The following is an 18,134-nucleotide window of genomic DNA, read 5'->3' as shown; positions in this document are numbered from 1 at the left end:
ACTCCTCGCTATTCACAGTTCCTGTTTGGGGTTTTTTTTTTTGTGTGTGTGTTTTTCCTTTCCTTTCTCTCCTCTGTTATCCCTCCCCCTTCCTTCTTTACTTCCTTTCCTTTCCTTCGTGACAGGAAGCAGCTGGGAGACATCATCGGCAATGATTTGCAAGCACATATTCATTTTTTATCCTAAATATATTAGCCCAGGCATCTGGAGGTTCAGAAGCGTAATGGCCATTGTATATTTTATGAGCAGCAGGAAGCAAAGCTCTTGGAGTTAATCATGTGGATGAGGAGCTTGGGGGGTGGGGGCAGGAAGGGAGGGGGGTATTTTCAGGTGCAGACAAGGGCACTCCTTAAATCATCACATAAGCCTCCCCAAAAAGGTCAGACGCTTCAAAATGACACTGAATGCCCTCGAGTGAGCAGAGTGGTTGTAATCATTTGGAGCGCCTGCCATTGTCTACAGGCCAAATGCATTTACGGAGGTGACATTGGGCTTCGACACAAGCTGCGTGCCACCACGGCACTTCACGCTCAAGTCGTCGTTTGAGAGCATTCAAACTGCATTTACAGTCAAAAGAGGATCAAGAGGAATGTTGATTACTAATGATTACTATCAGATAAATAGATCTTCTGGACAGAGTCTATGTGTGCATATAAAATTATTAATAATATTGATATGATTCTTAAAATAAGACATTTAAAGGCTTCTGTTTGTATTTTGTTATAGAGCACATTTAAAAAATTGCCTGTTGGGATGAATCTATTACTATTTAACAAAAACTTTCATAAATCACGGTAACCTTGAAAAAATGACTTTGCAATTCTTTCATTGATTTGATTGTTTTGAAATAGTTCTTTTATTTGTTCTTTACTATCTCATAAAGAAGCCATGCGTCTCAGTATTTAGGGATGAGACCTACCATCCATCTACGGTGTGAGTGCAGGTGATCATTATCAAGGCTCTCATTACTTAATGAAATGAGGCGTTAATCTAAACATCTCCATATATTCACTTCATGAACTGACACCTTTTATCTTGCGGAGATGAGCTGCTGTTTCAGAACATGAGGGAACACAGCGGCACGTTGATGAAGTGTTTCTGTTGAAATCCTCTTATAAATTCCAGACGTGTATCAGAGCGAGGGGAGATATAATGGTGCCGTATTTTAAAACGTGAACAGTGAACTGCTCTGCTGTCAGAGCGGCTGCTACATAAACTGTATTTCTCCTCAGTGCTGGCCCTGAGGCGGCCGGAGAACCATTGTTGATGAAAAATTAAAATGCTAATTGAAGCCATCCATCTGAAAACAAGCCAAAGACCACACAAACCGTATTTCAACAGTTTTAAACGGGGACAAGGTTTTGGACACAAATGGACATTAGCGTTTGCCCAAAGCCATTTCACACAGGAGGACGAAGCCCATCCAGCACCAGCTCATGATTATTATTGTTGTTGTTTATGGTATGTTGAAATTTTGTCGCCTGCTGTTAATTTACAAATGAAATTCTGTGAGCGTAAAAAAGATTGTGACCATTTCATTCCTTAAACTTTGCTCCTTGTTGAATCAGACTTGTCTTAGCTGGTGCTAAACATGCACACCATGAAATGAGCTAATGCTCTTATCCTAATCTGCACGAATCCTCCGAGAGGAGTCTGGATCGTACCTGGACCTCCACGCCGTATCCCATGTGGACGGTGATGGTGTAGCTGCAGTGCACAGCAGAGCCAGAGGCAGATCGGGTCAGAGGCGGAGCCTCGATGTATCCCTCCGGTCCGGTCAGGTTGAGCTGGCAGGGAACTGCAGCGACAAAGAGAAACACATCAACGGTTTGACTGTCAGACACTAATACACTCATCTAACTGTCTTTCTATCCATGGCAACACTGAAACCAAAAGCTGCTCCTCTGCAAACCTCAAATGTTTAGCTTTAGCTCTCCTGAAGCTTTTTGGATGTAATTCTGGGATCAAATATTTAACTGGAAAAGCTCATTGGACCAAAACGTCTCTTCTTCATACACAAAGATACTAATTCTGTTCCTGAGTGGGATTCTGTGATCGAGTGTTTCTGAAGAACAGCAAATATAAAGTATTTTTTTCATTCCATATGTTTCTGTGGATGTGTTGCCACCAAATATCAATTCTAATCCATTCCCTGTTTTTCCTACAAATGGGGCCGCTGTGTTGAAGACTCAGTTTCCTCTCCAAGCTCCAGGATCATCGTGTTACTGTCAGCATCGCTTCAGCCTTCACTGGCGGGGAGGCAGCCGACACCCAGCAAAGTTCCAGCACCGCCTGCTGAACTATTTCATAGTCTGAGAGAGCGACTGAGGGGACAAGGACAGAGGAAGACGAAGGACAGGAAGCAGACGGAAACCAGTTCAGGAGCTGATACCGAAGGATTGACGGCAGCTCCATCGATGTCCACATCTGTCAGGTTTAGATTATCACTTTGTGGATCAATAGCTTCACAGCTGGAGGATTTTAGGGGGTGAGCGATTGGTCCGTGTCTGGCTGACTATGATTATGATGATGATGATGCTCTGCACCGCCCACTGAAGGCCGTCTGTCATCCCTGAGCAAATGAGGTCTGTCCAGAAAGTCTGTCAAATCAAATAAAATGTATTTATGAATCTTAACAAAGTTACTTGAAGGCGGTTTATCAGCAGGTCAAGACCAAACTATCAAATTCTAAAGGAATTCTTTGAAGGAGATTTTTTATAGCCGTCAGAGGATTGATTCCATCGTGCAGTTGTAAAGGTGTTAAACTGACACACATCCGGGGACAGTATTTTCCTTCTGCCACCTTCACCTCTGCCTCTCCTTCTGAGCTGAAAAGTAAACTTCTGCTGAAGTGCTTCCTGACTGTACGTCCACTCCGAGTCCACTCCAGTATTATTTCTGCACTGCTGTATCATCACTCGTCCTGAGCTGTGTGCGAGTGTCACCGTCACAGTTCAACAAGGGGAGATCAAATGGACGTGAATAATGATGTTGATTGGAGTTCAGTGACAGAGTCTCAGAGATTAGACACCATCGATGTGAAGCATCTCCATTAAAGCTAGAATGTGTTTCCTTAAATTCTCCGAACATCCGGAGAGCAATGAATAAATTAAATGCTCTGACGAGAAACAGAAACCTGCGTGCCGACCTTCCGCCAGCTTCCCTGCCGTTCAGGCTTTGCTCACTCTGCATGACTGAAGTTTTGGATAGCTACTAAATCAAAAGTTGTGGTTAAAAAGCAGCACGGCGGCTGGAAGGCGGCATTCCTGTCGCAGGTAATTTGGGGTGGTCGGTTGTCTAACAAGCGCACAACACGCTTTTCTGCCTCACGGACTCCATTGGTGCTGAGAGCATTTTGAAGGACTGCGTCAAGGCGTGCCTGGAGGACTCAAGGAAACTCAAGAAGGCTCTGCAGTCTGCAGGGCCAGTCAAGCATCTTTGGGATGAGCTGGACCAGGTCCACAGGATCTGCTGCTCAGAGGTCTCCAGTCCGGAGACAGTCTGCGCTTCTCATTATCACCGACATTCTCCTCTGCCTCCTCATAATCACCACAGCTGCCGGAGGTCACCTCACCATAAAACCTAACGGCAGGTTGTAAGCCGCCTGCTCTGATAACATCTGGGGCCGTTTTTTTACAGGACGGCCTTCTGGGAAAACGACGTGGAACACAGAAAGCCAGAAGACGCTTTTATTTTTAAATTTCCAAAGCATCTGCCAGGGCTATTAATAACAGCACACACCGTAAATTCAGCATAATGTGCATGTCCGCAGCAGCTTAAATAGATGAAGTAAAGACGGCAGAAACGCTGAGTTTGCAATAACGAACGAACTGGGAGAACGACCACTTGAAGATCAGCGTACAAGTTACGGTTGGTCAGACTCTGCAAATGAATTTAATAAACAATAAATGTCAGGTATAAACATGTGAACTGAACTGAAGTCAGGACAGCAAGAAGCTCACAAGCTGGAGGAAGGAAAGTGTGGACAAGCAGACTAAGACCAGATCAGAGCAAATACCAATTCTGCTGATTCAAGTAGTTCATATCACATCCAGATTATCTCGGCTGACAATTTAACAAATAAAAGTTGTCTGACTGCTTTCATGGAACATGAATCTTTCTGTGAAAGGCCCCATGTTTCATTTGTCCGATGGAGGTCTACATTTAGCCCACATGGAGCTTTTCCATTTTTTGCTTTCATCAGACTTTCCTCACGTGTTCTCACCTGGACTCGTCATGGTGGTGATGATGGTGGTGGTGGTGATGGTGGTGGTGGTTGTCTCCTCTTCGTCACTTCCTGGCCTCGCAGTCTGCCTCTGCCCAGGCTGATCTGGCGTCAGTGCACTTCTGCCCCTTACAGAAGGTGGAGGTGGGGTGATGGGAGGGCGTTGTGGATCCAACGCACCGGGACTGTTGGAGCGGGAGGTGTCTCTGTCGTCTGACAGACCTTTATCCACGCTGTCTGGGGGAGACCTGGGTGATGAGGGGGGGGTGGGGGAGCTGGATCCTCCGCTGTCCGCAAAATAGTTCAGCTGACCGTGAGGGCCAAGTGGGGCCTGGTGCTGGGGGGGCCGTCTGTAAACCAGGTGGTGGTTGGGGACGTTGACAGGCAGCGCGGTGGTGACCACGGGGAGCCTCTGCTCCGTGTCCCGGGTGGTGGAGAACATGCTGGCCCTGCTCTCCGAAGCCCCCCCCGGGGTGATGGATGGGGCATCCTCAGAGCTGGAGGCTGCAGAGGACGAGAGAATAACACGTGCAGTCAGAAAAATGTTGACTCACAGATTCAAAGATTCTCGAACCGATTTCTGGCTGCTCTTTCCCACCTGTCTGCTCCGCCGGCTCTGTTCTTTTACTGGTTAATGATGGAGAAGCCTGAGAGTCTGCACCACAACCTACCAACAACCTGAACAACCACACAGCCGGTTTTTATTTTTCCAACCTTCTGAATGTCTCCTGAAATAATGTCCCCACCTGGTTGTCATGGTTACAGTAATAAACGTACGCCGCGGCGTTCCTCCCATGACTTGGTTAGATGTAGAGAATGGTGATGATTTGGTTTAAGGTCAGAAGTAGCCCATCGTAGTTGTCACGGTTAACAACAATAACATTGATAACAACAATTGGCCGCGGTAACTTCCCATGGGAATCGAACGCAGCTCTTCCTGTGTCGTGTTCCACCCCGACCTCTGCTGACCTCTGTGACTTTTAGCCAGGTTGTTATCAATGACTGTTATTATAGTAACCATGGTGACAAACAGTTTTATCGTCAGTGTCGCTGTAACCATGACAACCGCTGTGCAGTACAGCTGCAGCCAGTCCGGAAAAAGAACCTTCTCCCTTCGCGTTTCACCGTGCGTCATATCATTTCTGGTAATTGAATTAAACACATTATCCTGAAGGATTCTGCACCAGTGAGCACAACAACTCATCTGCAGCACAAATAACTTTTATTAATGTCGTCTAATTATTGATGAAATGAGTTCTTACTGTCACGCTCAATCCGTAGCCCAAAAGGTGGAACACATTCTAACGGACTGCAGAGGAAGCTTCATTTCCCATCAGTGAAAACAGCAGCAATACGTTTTGATGATGCAACACTGTTAAAGTTGATGTGATGGAACTATTGTGGTCATGTTGAAGAGCTTTGCTGTTTATTGCAGCTCTAATGCATCCTGTGCAGAAGAGTCTCGATACACCAGCCTTCACCTGCAACCACCTTGTTGCTGCACTCAAAACGGACACGAACCAATTACACACGTGCTCAAATAGTGTGTCACTGACTTATCAGTTTGAGAGTTTTACTTCACAGAACTGCAGCAGCTTTGACAGCAGAGAGTGTAACTTCATAGCTGCAGAGTAAATATGGAACTCAGTCGCCCTCTTTATCTCCGCCTGCTCTCTGCCTCTGCTTCAAACTGAGGGGGCCCGTCTCACATCTCTGGACAGAGACAGGACATTCAGGGAAAAAAACTTGAATTGAATTTCTGCCATGTTTCCTTTTAGCACTTGTTTATAGGGAACGGTACATCAACGCCGCCACGCCACTGCTCGCCGTGTGCTGCAGAGGAAAACCGTGTAAAACGCCAAATGTTACAGTCCAAACATTTCTGGGAAATTGCTCACATCAGTGACTTCTTCCCTCCCTGTCCTCCTCTTTGTAATAAGACTTAATATTCATTCCTGAGGAGATTTGATGAGGCGCTATAATTCTCCCAGTGTAATGATCAGCACTCCCCTCCCAAGTGCACCTGTGAGATCTAATCTGAGACCCCTTCAGGAAGCTCTCATCCGCTGAGGGAAGTCTTATGTTTCTTTAACAATGCTTCATTTCCACCATAATAGCTCCCACTCTCTGTCGGCTAATAGCTATCTGCTTCAAACAATCAGGGTTTATTGTAGTTGTGCCACTTCCCACCCAGCTCCTTGCTTTGCAGACACGCACAGCAATTTGCACAAGATCGAGAATGTTGGCATGAAAATCTAAAAAAAAAAAAAAAAAAGCAGTGAGCGACTCCTGAAAATGACACGCTGGATGATTCTACGCTGCTCTGTGTGAGCAGTGTGTCGAAGTCTGATGTTCAGTTTCACCTTCCTGTTCGGACTGAGGACGCACAGCTGGGAGGTCAGCTGATGTGACAAATCCATCGCTGCCCACCTCCAGGCTGGTGAAAACGAGCTATCTGAGGAAGGTGTGTGTCGGTGCGTTGTGTTGTGTTTAGCCTCATTAACTGACTGTGGCTGTTTCTGATGATGAAACGAGGCTAAAGAAGGCCAAAAAGATCCAAACACGCAGCTGAGCGTCAGCCACAGTTAGGCTTTGTTTTGTTTGAACCATAAGCCTGTGACGCAGCTTATGACCTTCTCCTTGACCCCCACCAGCCGCTGAATGTTTCTCTCCGTGGCGGTGACAGCACGATCTGCTTGGGTATCAGCGTAACCACAGCCTGCCGATAGTTCATTCATATCCAATTAATCATTTCAATACCTTTTTCAAGCTAAGTTGTAAAAAAGGTGCAGCTAACATTCTTCGGTAATTTCTGCTCCTCAGATGAGAGTTGTTGGTTTCTGGAGTGTGGTTCAGATAAAAAACAAAACATCTGGTGCGCCGAGAAGCTGCCCCAGACGTTCTCTTTCCATTTCCACTGAAATTACTAATTAAAGATTAGTTGGTCATTTCTTGCAGACAGACGGTCATAATTAAAATTATTTGTACTTTCAACGCTGGTTCTTGTTATGTTGAACCGTTCTCGTGGTTTTAGTTGTGGTTTTAAGAGAAGATTAAATGGAGGTAGGCTGAAGAGCGATCCTGTTATTCCTGATATTTGTATGCTGGACTCTTCGCTGCGACTCCGAACCGCCTTTTCCATGTTATCAAAACAGACGTGCTTCCACGGCGCCACACTTCTGCTGTGAAATACAGACCATGCCTTTCATTCAGGTCTCTTCTGTGCTGCCATACATCACGTCGTTACAGAGCACAGCTGGGATTATTCTATAAACTCTGCACAGTCCAGCATTAAGGAGTTGTCCTTGACTCTGTCTTGCGTTTCAGTTTATCTGTATTAATGTGCACGCTGACACATCAAGGTCTTCAGATGTATAATCAAATCATCTTACAGCTCAAATTTGGTTAATATTCATGAAGTTGTGAACACACAGATGGAAAGCTGCTGGTCAGGGCTGCAGCTTTGTGTTCCTTCTTTTTTTGTTTTTGTTTTTTTTGTTAAGTTCTCTTTGTCTGAGTTTAGTTTTTTTTTCTGGACCAAGATTATTTGTTGCCATTTGTTTATTTCATGTTTGGCTGAACCTCCTCTTCTAAAACTCCACTGGGCCTCCTGCCTCCTCCAGCAGCTCTGCACAACTCAAATCTGAACAGAAATCTAATCAGACACAATAATGGAAAACACAAAAGTGATCGCCCACAAGACCGGCCCTCAGCTCTGGCTGCACCAACTCCGCCTGCTGCAAATTAGTTTCTATATAAACATAATTTGCTGCAGCGAAGAAAATCTAATTCAAACAGGGTCACAGCTCCCACTAACTCAGAGAGGAAACTGTTGATCAACATGTCTGAGAAAAACAAGTTGATACTGAAGTGGCAGAATTCAATTACAATCTGCACCAAAATATCACTAGTAACTAACATTAAAGTGTATTATCAAGACTGAACATTTTTACAAACATATAATGAAATATAAATGATTATTATTATTTTTTTTTAATATGACAGTATCGGAAAGTCTTTATATCTGCTGGTGAACTTCCAACCTTTCTTTAAGTCAACAGCCGTCGATGCCAACGCCCCGAGCATGACATCCTTTTCATCACAGCGTTCTCTGGACAACAGTTTTGGTGCTGAATAAATGTATCTGCTGCGCCAAAGGCCGCCATCATCTGACCGTTCAACGATTTACACGTTAAACTGGAGTGTCGAGCGTTCGTCGGCCTCAGCGACACATTGAAGGGAAGGGTGTGGAAAAAGGGCAAAGCACTTGAAGGGACACTTTGATACTGCCCCCCCCCCCCTCCTGATCCGGCTCCTGTGTCCAAAGTCTGATCACTGGATTATTTTTAAAGTCTCTCTGGGGACTCTCAGTCAGTCAGCTATAAAATACACAACATAAAACACCTCAGACTCAATCAGCAGCTACTGTACACAAGGGTGTTTTTGTGAGTATTTCTCTGTAGGTGCATGAAAATGTAACTGTGAAGAGGTGATTTTTATTTTTAATTTTTTTGTATCTTTTATTTTGTTCCCCTCGTGCAGACTCTTCACTTTCATTTGTCTCCCAAATGAATGAATAGAGGATTTATTCAGTCCCGTGCAGCGAAGAGCTTCTGGATCAAACAGTTGTCGTGCTGCAAACAAGCTGTGAAAGCAGACATGAAAGAAAAGGCCGTCTGCAGCTTTTCATCGGGTTTTTCTTTCATTTCAGCGTTTTCTGCCTTGGCCACTTAATATGTGGAGGACGAGGACGCACCGGAAGAACATCAGCAGATGGCGGCTGCGTGTTTGTAACTGTGGCCCTGTGTGTCTGTGTGTGCACTGTTGTGCGTCTAAAGATAATGCGGCCTGTCAGATAATGTAACGTCAGCTGAATGTGTGCCTGCAGTAAACAGACAGAACAGAATACTGCTGATTTGTTGCCGAGTTCTCTCTATAAGTGCCTTTAAACACTTCCTGGATGGGGTTTTCACATTAAAAGCCTCCCACCTCAGAGGGGATTTTGCATTTTGAGCAACTGGAGACGTAAAACATCTGTCTGCACTGAAAATGAAGCACAGCAGACTTCACGGGAATTAATGAGGTTGTAAAAATCACATCTCTCCAACATCAAAAGCAAAGCCTGAATTTAGATTTTCTTGTTTCACTGAGCAAGCAAGGGATTTCTTATAAATCAACATTAGCTCTGTCCTGACAGCATCCTGCCCTCCTGTTAGCTTGCCCCAGAGGGCTGCCGGGGGGGCTGGAGCTAATCCAAGAAGACACCGGGTGAGAGGTGGCATTCAGCCGCCGGAGGCTTCTGTACAATCAAAGGGCTGACACATAAAACCAGACAACCGCACCAAATCACGTTCACACCTGAAGGCGCAATTTTTAAAATCCCAGTTAACGTGACAGGTTTGTGTTGGGAACTGTGCTGCCTTCGTCGTAATATTACTGAAGTCCCCAGTGCCAAATTCAGCCGTAACACAGATTTACAAATTAAAGGTAATCTACAGTAAAATATAGTAATAATAAAATATTAAAAAAGCCATCAACTTTCATCAACAGACCTTTAATTTTATCTTATATTTGAATCTGTTCAATTGAATGTTGTGTATTTTTTGGAAAATGTTAAAAATAAAAACAGTTTGATTGATTAATGAATGAATTAATAATAGCTTCAACAGTTTAAACACAAAGAAACATCAAAGTGTAACAACATGTAAAAAAAGCCACAACACAAAAAGAAATTCAGCAATGCTGCAACACAATCACAAATTATGCCACAATGGACGTTGTGTCTTGTTTTTCGACTTTTGTTGCATTTGTGTGGACCTGCCTGGGCCACCGTAGAACTGTAAGGAGAGCACTGGGTTTGTGTCAACAACAAATTGTCGTACAGTAAACCAGATCTGACTGATTTTAAAGATTAAAGGAAGAATGTCCACTTCAGGTACCAACGCAGGATGTTTTGGATTTTTGCTTGAGGTCCAGTTGATCCCAAACTCGCTGTCTCATTCTCATCCGAACACGACGCAGACTCTTAATTCTGTTTAGCCTGAAGCAAAATGTTACCCACTTTAAGATTTCACCCAACATATTGATCCGCCTCAGCTGAGGACACTAATTCATGCAACAGTATCATCAGGTGTAAGCTTCATTCTGATATTTTATCCAGACACAGGCCTCTCAGCCCCCCCGCGGCACCAGAAACACTACAGGAACCAAAACCAACGACAACAAACACTGTTTGGGCCTAAAGGGCCAAATCCCTTTTTACCCAAACACAGAAATCTGCAGCAAATAAATGAAATGTAAAATATATTCTGCTTCTTGTGCTGCACATGTTGTTCGACCTTGTTTTAAAAGTAAAAGCCTTAAAACATCAAATTAGACTGGATGGTGTTTGGGGATTCGTGTTTCTGCATGTTTTATTCTCCAAAAATCAAACAGGCGCCTTTTCAGTTGTACAGAGATGTCAGTGAACGTGATCTTTATCCGCCGCTGACATTAAAATACATATGATTGATTACTTTAAAACATAATGCAGCATTTTTATTTTCTTTGTTTTCTCTCCTGAGCAGCAGCACTGACACAATTTTTAACACAAAATCAGTATGAATATGCACCGAGGCGCCGTAACATCGTGACCACCTGCCTGACACTGTAGGTGCGCTGACAGGTATCCATGGTAACCAGGCAATCAGCAGTCAGAAACATATGGAGTATTTCATTTATCTGCTGTACGTATTTATTTTAATCATCCTCAGAGTGGGGAACTCTGTTTGGGATCAGTGAAGTGAAATTAGAATATATTTGTCACAAACTTGTTTACTTCAGCCTTAGTAATGGAGCTGTGACTGTTTACGGGTTGAAAAGGAAAACAGCACATCAGGTTGTGCAGGTTGGAGGAGGAACAGCAGGTGAATCTATAAATGGGATTAAAAGGACTAACGGCTGCAGCAGCAGCTTCTTCTCCATCCACCTTTAATCCAGCCGACTGGAAGCAGCCTATTGCCTCCACTGTAATGACACACACACTACCATCTGTAGGAATAATGACATGACGGAGAAGAAGGTGACATTTTAACGACGGTCTGAGGCCAGCAGCGTGCAGCAAAGGTGCCACAGCCTTTGTGGAGACATAGCTCACCGGTGTCTTTGTGAGCGGCCGAAAAGCTGCTAAAAAGTCTCCTCTTCCACTCTGACACTTCTGCAAAAGGTCACTCTCTCATCGCCATAATGACGGAGGACAAGGACGAGGCAGAGTGGATCAATAGGCGGCTCCAGCCCGTATCAGTGCCGGTGCATTGATCTGTGGCTCACAGAGAAGACGTGTGATGTTCTGAGCCAAGAAACTGCCTGGCCTGTTTTTCCAGCAGATGAGAGAAGCTGCGGCACACGTGAATATCTGTGTGCATGCACACGAAGAAGAAACCAGAAAGTAGTTTTAATGATAGAAATGAAAAACCATTTCTGTGGCCAGTGGTTTGATTGGTGCAGCCAACTTTCCCATCATTTTAGAAAAACCTCAATTTTTCAAATTATTATTATTATTTTTTAACTTCAGAGTGTTTATTGATTTCACAAAAAAAGGCTAAGTGAAAGTTGTTTTAGCAGCATTTCATCAACAGTTGGTGGATAAAAGAGGGAGCACATATGCTGCAGAGCAGAGCAGGTAAACATCATTACAACAGACAGAAACTCGTTTTTAGGTTCCAACGATATCGAGTGTTATTTCGTACGAGTGGACGGCCGACTCCGGTGGGACAGAAAAACAGCAGCAGGGACTTGAATGATGTTTTTTTTTTCCTTGTTTTTATTAAGTCGAAATACATAGTTGAAAATATCATTTGTTTTTCTATGTAGTGGAAATATTAAATGTCACCTTTAAAAACATATAACTTGATTTTCTCTTCTGCTCTGTGTTCTGTTGTTACACTGAGTGCAGCTGGGCAGGTTCCCACTGTAATGTGAACCATTTCCATACTGAAAAGTCCAAATGAAATTGAATTCATCTATCATCAGATCACGCTGAGACACGCTGAAAATAATAAAACAATGTCATTTGATGGAACTGCTGCTAAAGTTTATCTCTAAAATGGATAAAAAATGTGGCGTTGTAAACGTCCATGTGAAGGAGCACAAATCAAAGAAATATAAGCAGGCTTACGGCCGACGTGTAATCTCTGAGCGGTGTCTTCCCCAATCAAAGAAAAGGCCCAAAATCGTGGACACATTCTTCTGTGCACTGACTTTTTGTGTTTGTGCGTATGCATATTTAAACAAACACAAATTGTTAATGGGATTGTTTGATGGAGTTGCGGCGTGGAGAGGACGGTCCTCGGCGGGCCAGGTGTCCTCCAGGTGTCCTGACTGATACCCGTCCCCATGAAATCAAACGACGTGCCAGCAGCTAATTGAAAGTGTGCGCATCTTTCCCGCCAACTCTGCTCAGACCCGACATGCTGAACGCCTTTTCTCTCCTCTCCACCGCACTTTACATCTCTGCTTGTTTCGTCACAAACGTTCACCCTTGAGCTACAGATTAGCAATGCCAGCTCTTTGTGAAGCCACACAAAGCCTGAGCAATTAAAGGTTTTTTCTCTCGCTTAACAAGCTCTAATCCAGACATGCTTTTATTGCATTTGATTTTGCTCGCTGCTCGTGCCAGAAATGCTGAGAGACAGGGACCCTGTTCTCGCTCTAAGTGTAGCAATAATCAGTGAGGATTCAGACTCAGTTCAGGTTCTGGCTGCTGTCACTTTCCCAGCTACGGTTGGCAAACAAATTAATGTTAAATAAAAAATAAAATTTGAAAAAGCTAAAAAAAAAAAAAAGACAACAGCCCGAGAGATAAGCCCGGATCCACCTATCAAACAACAGCAAATGGAAATGATTTGGCAGCCGTATACTTCAGTGATGCCAGGAATTGTGATTTAGAGGGAAAGTACTTACTGAGACATGACAAAGCAACGCTCTCCACTCTCAATACGTCTGACTGAGCAGAAATTCATTCAGACCTATGGAAATGACTAACTGGGTGTTTCACAGGTGCACGCTGTTAACAGTGAAGTAAAATAGACGTGTCGGCTGCCTGAGTCTGTGCAGGGAGATAAAACAAACAGGGAGAAACTCCATTCGCACGGTAAAACCTCTGCAAAGCCGCACGTTCAGGTTCTGAAGATTAATTCGTCCCATTAGCGTTAATTATCCTCGAGATGAGTCTGGAATCTGCTAAATTAAACGTGACAAAGTTTTCTCAGATGATCAGATCGAGGAATTGGGGAATCTTTGGATTCCACCCCTCAGCATGATGGTCTGAAATGAACAAACTGGACCTGAACCTCATGGACACAACTGCAGAACCAACGTGGTCTATTCAGGATGTGGAACCGGTTTGGACCGAGAAGAAAGGCCCAGACATGGAAACGAAGATGCCCGAGGACCCAGCAGCAGCTTTATTTTAGACTCAGGTTGTGGTTAAGTTAAAGCAAAAACTACTCGGTGAGGTTTCAGAGAGGATTCTGGGTGAAATAGGCCAAAATGTGAACCTCAGCTCATATTCAGAAAAGCAGCATTTATTATTTCACAGAGTTGTTTTTCCAAGAGAGACCTGGAATTCCCAAAGGTCTTACAGCACTTTAATTCTAAAAGCTTTTTAAGGTGGCTGCCGTCGGACTCGGTGCTCTGAGTCTCACCGGGGCGACTTGGCTCTCCGTCAAATGGAAATGAAGGCAAAACGTCTGCTGTAAAGATTCATTAGTCAGAAATCTGCAGCTTCACTTCAGATTCTTTCTTTGCTCAGCTTCTCGTTTTCTTTTCGTGCCTTTTTCCAAACAGATTCAAAATTGATCAAGCTGAATTCTTCTCAGGATTCTTCCTTCGTCACTGTTGGTTACGGAAAAATCCCGTCTGAACATGTACAACCAGGCGTTTCACCATCCGACTGCATCAGCTCAGCCGTGCTAATGAGGCTTCGAAGCGAGCCGTCACGGAAAGGTTTGGGAAAAGTTAGGAATTTGTCTTTCAGCTGGTTTTTGATCCTCACATGGAAACAGACACATCATTAAATAATGTTTTCTGATGAGTTCATGAGGACTGCTGCAGTTTGCGGCAGTGTTTTTGAGTGTTCTCGACCTTAACTGGGGAGAGGTGGCAGTTCCCCGACCTCTGGTCTGCATTTATACGCCTAAAACACACAGGACGCCTCTTTAGAAGATTTTTTTTTTAAGGATTTTACAGATGACAGATGAAATGTGTTTGTCGTGTCTCAGACTGCATACGAACTTAAAATAAGACTTTGTGTGTTTGTGTTGAGGCTGCTGCTGTAATTGTTGTGTTATTTTGCATGCGAACACCTCAGCTGGTGGAGACGTATATTCTGACCTCTTTTCCACTCAGTCAAACTTCTGATCTGGCAGTTGAGAGTAAACTCGGCCTGACTGCGGCGTCTCTGCTGCCAGTCTGTCATCTACACTGCTCTGTCCTGCCAGTGTCCAGCAGCTTCAGTCCATCTGTCACTTTGGATCCGTCCACCTAAAGTCTGCATCAATACTGAGATCCAGCCTGCGAGTGTTCCACTTCCTCCCGAGGCTGGAAGGAACGAAGGGAGCGAAAAGTAACAAAACAAAACAAAAAAAAACCCAGAGGAGGACAAAAAGGAAAATACACAAAAACAAGAGACAGAGATGGACGACAACACAAAGACGAGTCAAATATGAACGGATGGGGGAAATTACAACGCAAAGTCATTCCTGAGGTGGTGTCGGGGAGCTGTCGGCTGAATAATCAGCGGCAGAATGCTGAAAATGTGGAAGAGGCGGAGGTGGTCGTATATAAATGAGACGCTGGCAAGCCGAAATCCAATTAGATGAAGAAATATGAGGGGTGGGGAGATGTGGGACCTCCAGCAGCTGGCAGCTTTGGGGGAAGATCAAGCGCTTCAACACTTTGGCTGCTTACTACCAAACACATGGGAGGGCTCACCTGACACACACACACACACACACAACAATGCATACAAGATAGATTTTCCTGTTAGCATGCTAACATTTGCTAATGACAATTTCTATCGACGGCTGCTTACTATGTCATAAAATTATAGTAAATAGTATAGTTAATAGTTTAGACGTATAATAAATCTTTACAGGAGTTAATTATGAATCCTCATTGGTCAGCAGCTTTAAATGTAAATGAAAGAGGAGATATATGCAAAATAATCTTTGTTAAACTGATAAGAATGTGTCTGCAGCCTTTAGCTTCCACAGTGACGCTGCGGCGTGTCAACCAAGAAGAAAAACTGAAGGCTAATTTAAAAATGATAATTATTTCCAGTACACTTGTATCGTTTTATTGCCTTACGAATCATTTTTAAATTTCAAACTATGCCTACTCACTTTCAATAATTTATTTTGGTTTAATTAATTTTGGCATGTGGGCCCTCTGTGGTTAGTTTGTGAGGTGGGGCTGGGGGGGGGGGGGGGGGGGGGCAGAAACAGGAGGAGGGAAACCTTTTTCTCAGAGAGCGTGATGAACCAAATTCAATCAACGAGTCAGAGCGGTGACAGAAACACAAACGGTGGACTGAGAGGAAAATTAGTTGTTGAAATGAGTACTTTGATAGAAAAAGGGCTGTCCGTCCTCTGGAGAATTGAAAACCACGGGCGCCCAGAGGGATTAGCTTACATGTTTTCTCAAAGTCACTCAAAGATATTCAAGGGGACAAATATAATCACATCGAAACCAACAACGTAGACTCGTTTTCAACACAACAAAAAGCAGCAGTCACTTCACTCTGGAAATTCCTGGACAAAAACAGCATTCACTTCTGAATCGAGGTCTGTTTTGAATCTGGACATCGACTTTGGACCGTAAAATAAACAATCTTCAGGAGGAAAATAAAAAGATTTGGGAGGAAAGAGGGGGCGTGAGACATGACTGTGGACAGCGAGATAAACCGCTCCAACTTATTCCAAAGACAAGCACAAGAGACTTCCATTCAGGGGGGGATTCAACACAGTAACCCCTGCCCCCCCTCTTCTTTCATTCAACCCCCCCACTGCCTCGCCATCCTCCAGTCCATAGCATGATAGAGCTGCTGTCATTAATTCTGCCGAATGGAGTGAAGATGAGAAAGGCAGCGAGGCCCAATCTTCACAGCCACATATAGAGAGCCTGGCCTCCTTTCATCTCCCCCAGACAAAAACACAAAGATACTATCTGCTTTGCCTGAAACCCATTTCTCTGTACCATTAGGGGCTCAAATGAGGTCCTTTAGAGGACTGCAGGCCTGGAACCATCAGAGCCTATATGTTAGCAAGTCAGCTGCTCATAATCTCTCTGAAGAAACAGTGGAAAAGGTTTGTTTCCCTCAATGTTTATTTTTGAGCATCGCTCACAGAATCTGCATGTTGCGGTCCAGATTGTGGGATTAGACGTCACGACATCGCCTCACTGGGAAACTGTGCACAATTTGGATGAAACGCTAGATGGATCTGTCAAAGGAGATCACAGACAGCGAGGACAGTTTTCAGGCTCAGAGTGAGCTGCTCCACTGACGCCATCTTGGCATTCCTTCTAACTCCTGTTTAATCTGTAAACATAACGGAGGAGGAAACGTTCACACAGCTGTCGATCACAGGAGCAGCAGCATCTTCAGTCATGAAGAACTTTAAGCCACCAAAGGTTGTCAGCCCATCGGAGCTCAAACTGTACGGACGCTGATGTTTGTTTCTGTTTGCTGAACAAAAGTTTCACCTTAAAGCGTCTCAGGAGGAATGTTAGCGTAGACGCTAACCTGCTAAAAGGCCGCTGACCCCCAGAACTCAATCGGCTCTGCAGCAACCCAGACACATGAGAGGAACTTTTCTTTGGCTTTACCTTAAAATAAGGAAACATCAGAAGTCCTTCACTTTCTCAGCACAGTTGCCACGAGGGAGGAAATCAGCTGTAAAGACCAAAACATTTGGTTTTAGCAGCTGCAAACATGTTCCTTTCTGCTGCGCAGTCTGCAGGGATCAACCTGCAGTTGAAGCCAATTTGAAGAGCAGCAGTTTTGGGCTCTTTCACTTCGGCTTCATTTTTCAGCCCTGAAGGTTGATGCTTGTTGTGAGACCAAGTCACTGAGGTACAGACCAACACATCATCCGCAGTTACAAGCATGTGAACAAGAAACAAGAAAAAAGTGTTTCCATGTTTCTCCCAAAGGAAAAAAATCTTTACTCAAACTCCACTTCTTAGCTTTAGGTTACAAGTCCAGATGTTTTTTTAGCATGAAGTAGGATGAAGGTGAGGAGCACCATACGTGGGTTTTATTTCTGCGACAATAGTATCTTGACAACATACCGCTCCTGCCATGCACTGCTGGTCTGGTAGTTTCATCATTTGGTTGCCGCGGTAACCCAGCTTCCCATTCTGATTGGTTGTCCGTGAATGGGACTCACTGGTCCGAATGCTTAATCTTTATTTCTTAGAATTTTCTTACAGTGAAAAAAGAAATTAAACATTTTCACTCCCTCTGTCGCTCAATTTTAAAACCTGTAAATTGTCCAAAAAGGGATTTTTCCAGCTGATTGTGTGTTTTTGTGTTGGGTCCTCTGGAGGGGGGGGGGGGGTAGTGACGATTCAGCAGATCAGCTCTGCTCGCAGTCATGAGCGATCTCCTGTATTATTTAACATCAGCCAGTTTTTGCAGGAATCCGGCTCTCACTATTCACAATAAGTGTCCTTTTTCTGGGGAGAAAGTCAGTATGAATGCACTAAACTGGAGTTTCTATGGCTGCAGTTGTGTTGCACTAAACCCACAACGTTGCGTATTTATCACATTTACATAGTAATTTAGCTCGATGAGAAAACAGTGTGGAAACAGCAGTAATGACTCCAGAGCACCACATATATAGAGATGTGTACGAGAGAATGCACAAAA

The 18,134-nt window shown here is 44.1% G+C and overlaps 1 protein-coding gene across 1 annotated transcript in view; it reads right to left on the bottom strand.

Moving 5' to 3' along the window:
- Window positions 1-18,134, bottom strand: part of sez6b (seizure related 6 homolog b) — a 100,095-nt gene that overhangs the window by 50,541 nt on the left and 31,420 nt on the right. Inside the window, exons 2-3 of the mRNA XM_029517466.1 lie at window positions 4,226-4,729; window positions 1,665-1,798 (exon numbers count right to left, since the gene is read on the bottom strand). Coding sequence (XP_029373326.1) covers window positions 1,665-1,798; window positions 4,226-4,729 — 638 coding nt within the window. The remainder of the gene's footprint in view (window positions 1-1,664; window positions 1,799-4,225; window positions 4,730-18,134) is intronic.

The sequence above is a fragment of the Echeneis naucrates genome, chromosome 13 (assembly GCF_900963305.1).
Source record: "Echeneis naucrates chromosome 13, fEcheNa1.1, whole genome shotgun sequence".
NCBI lineage: Eukaryota > Metazoa > Chordata > Actinopteri > Carangiformes > Echeneidae > Echeneis > Echeneis naucrates.
The sequence above is the reverse complement of the archived record's forward strand: the minus strand, read 5'-3'. Positions and strand labels throughout refer to the sequence as shown.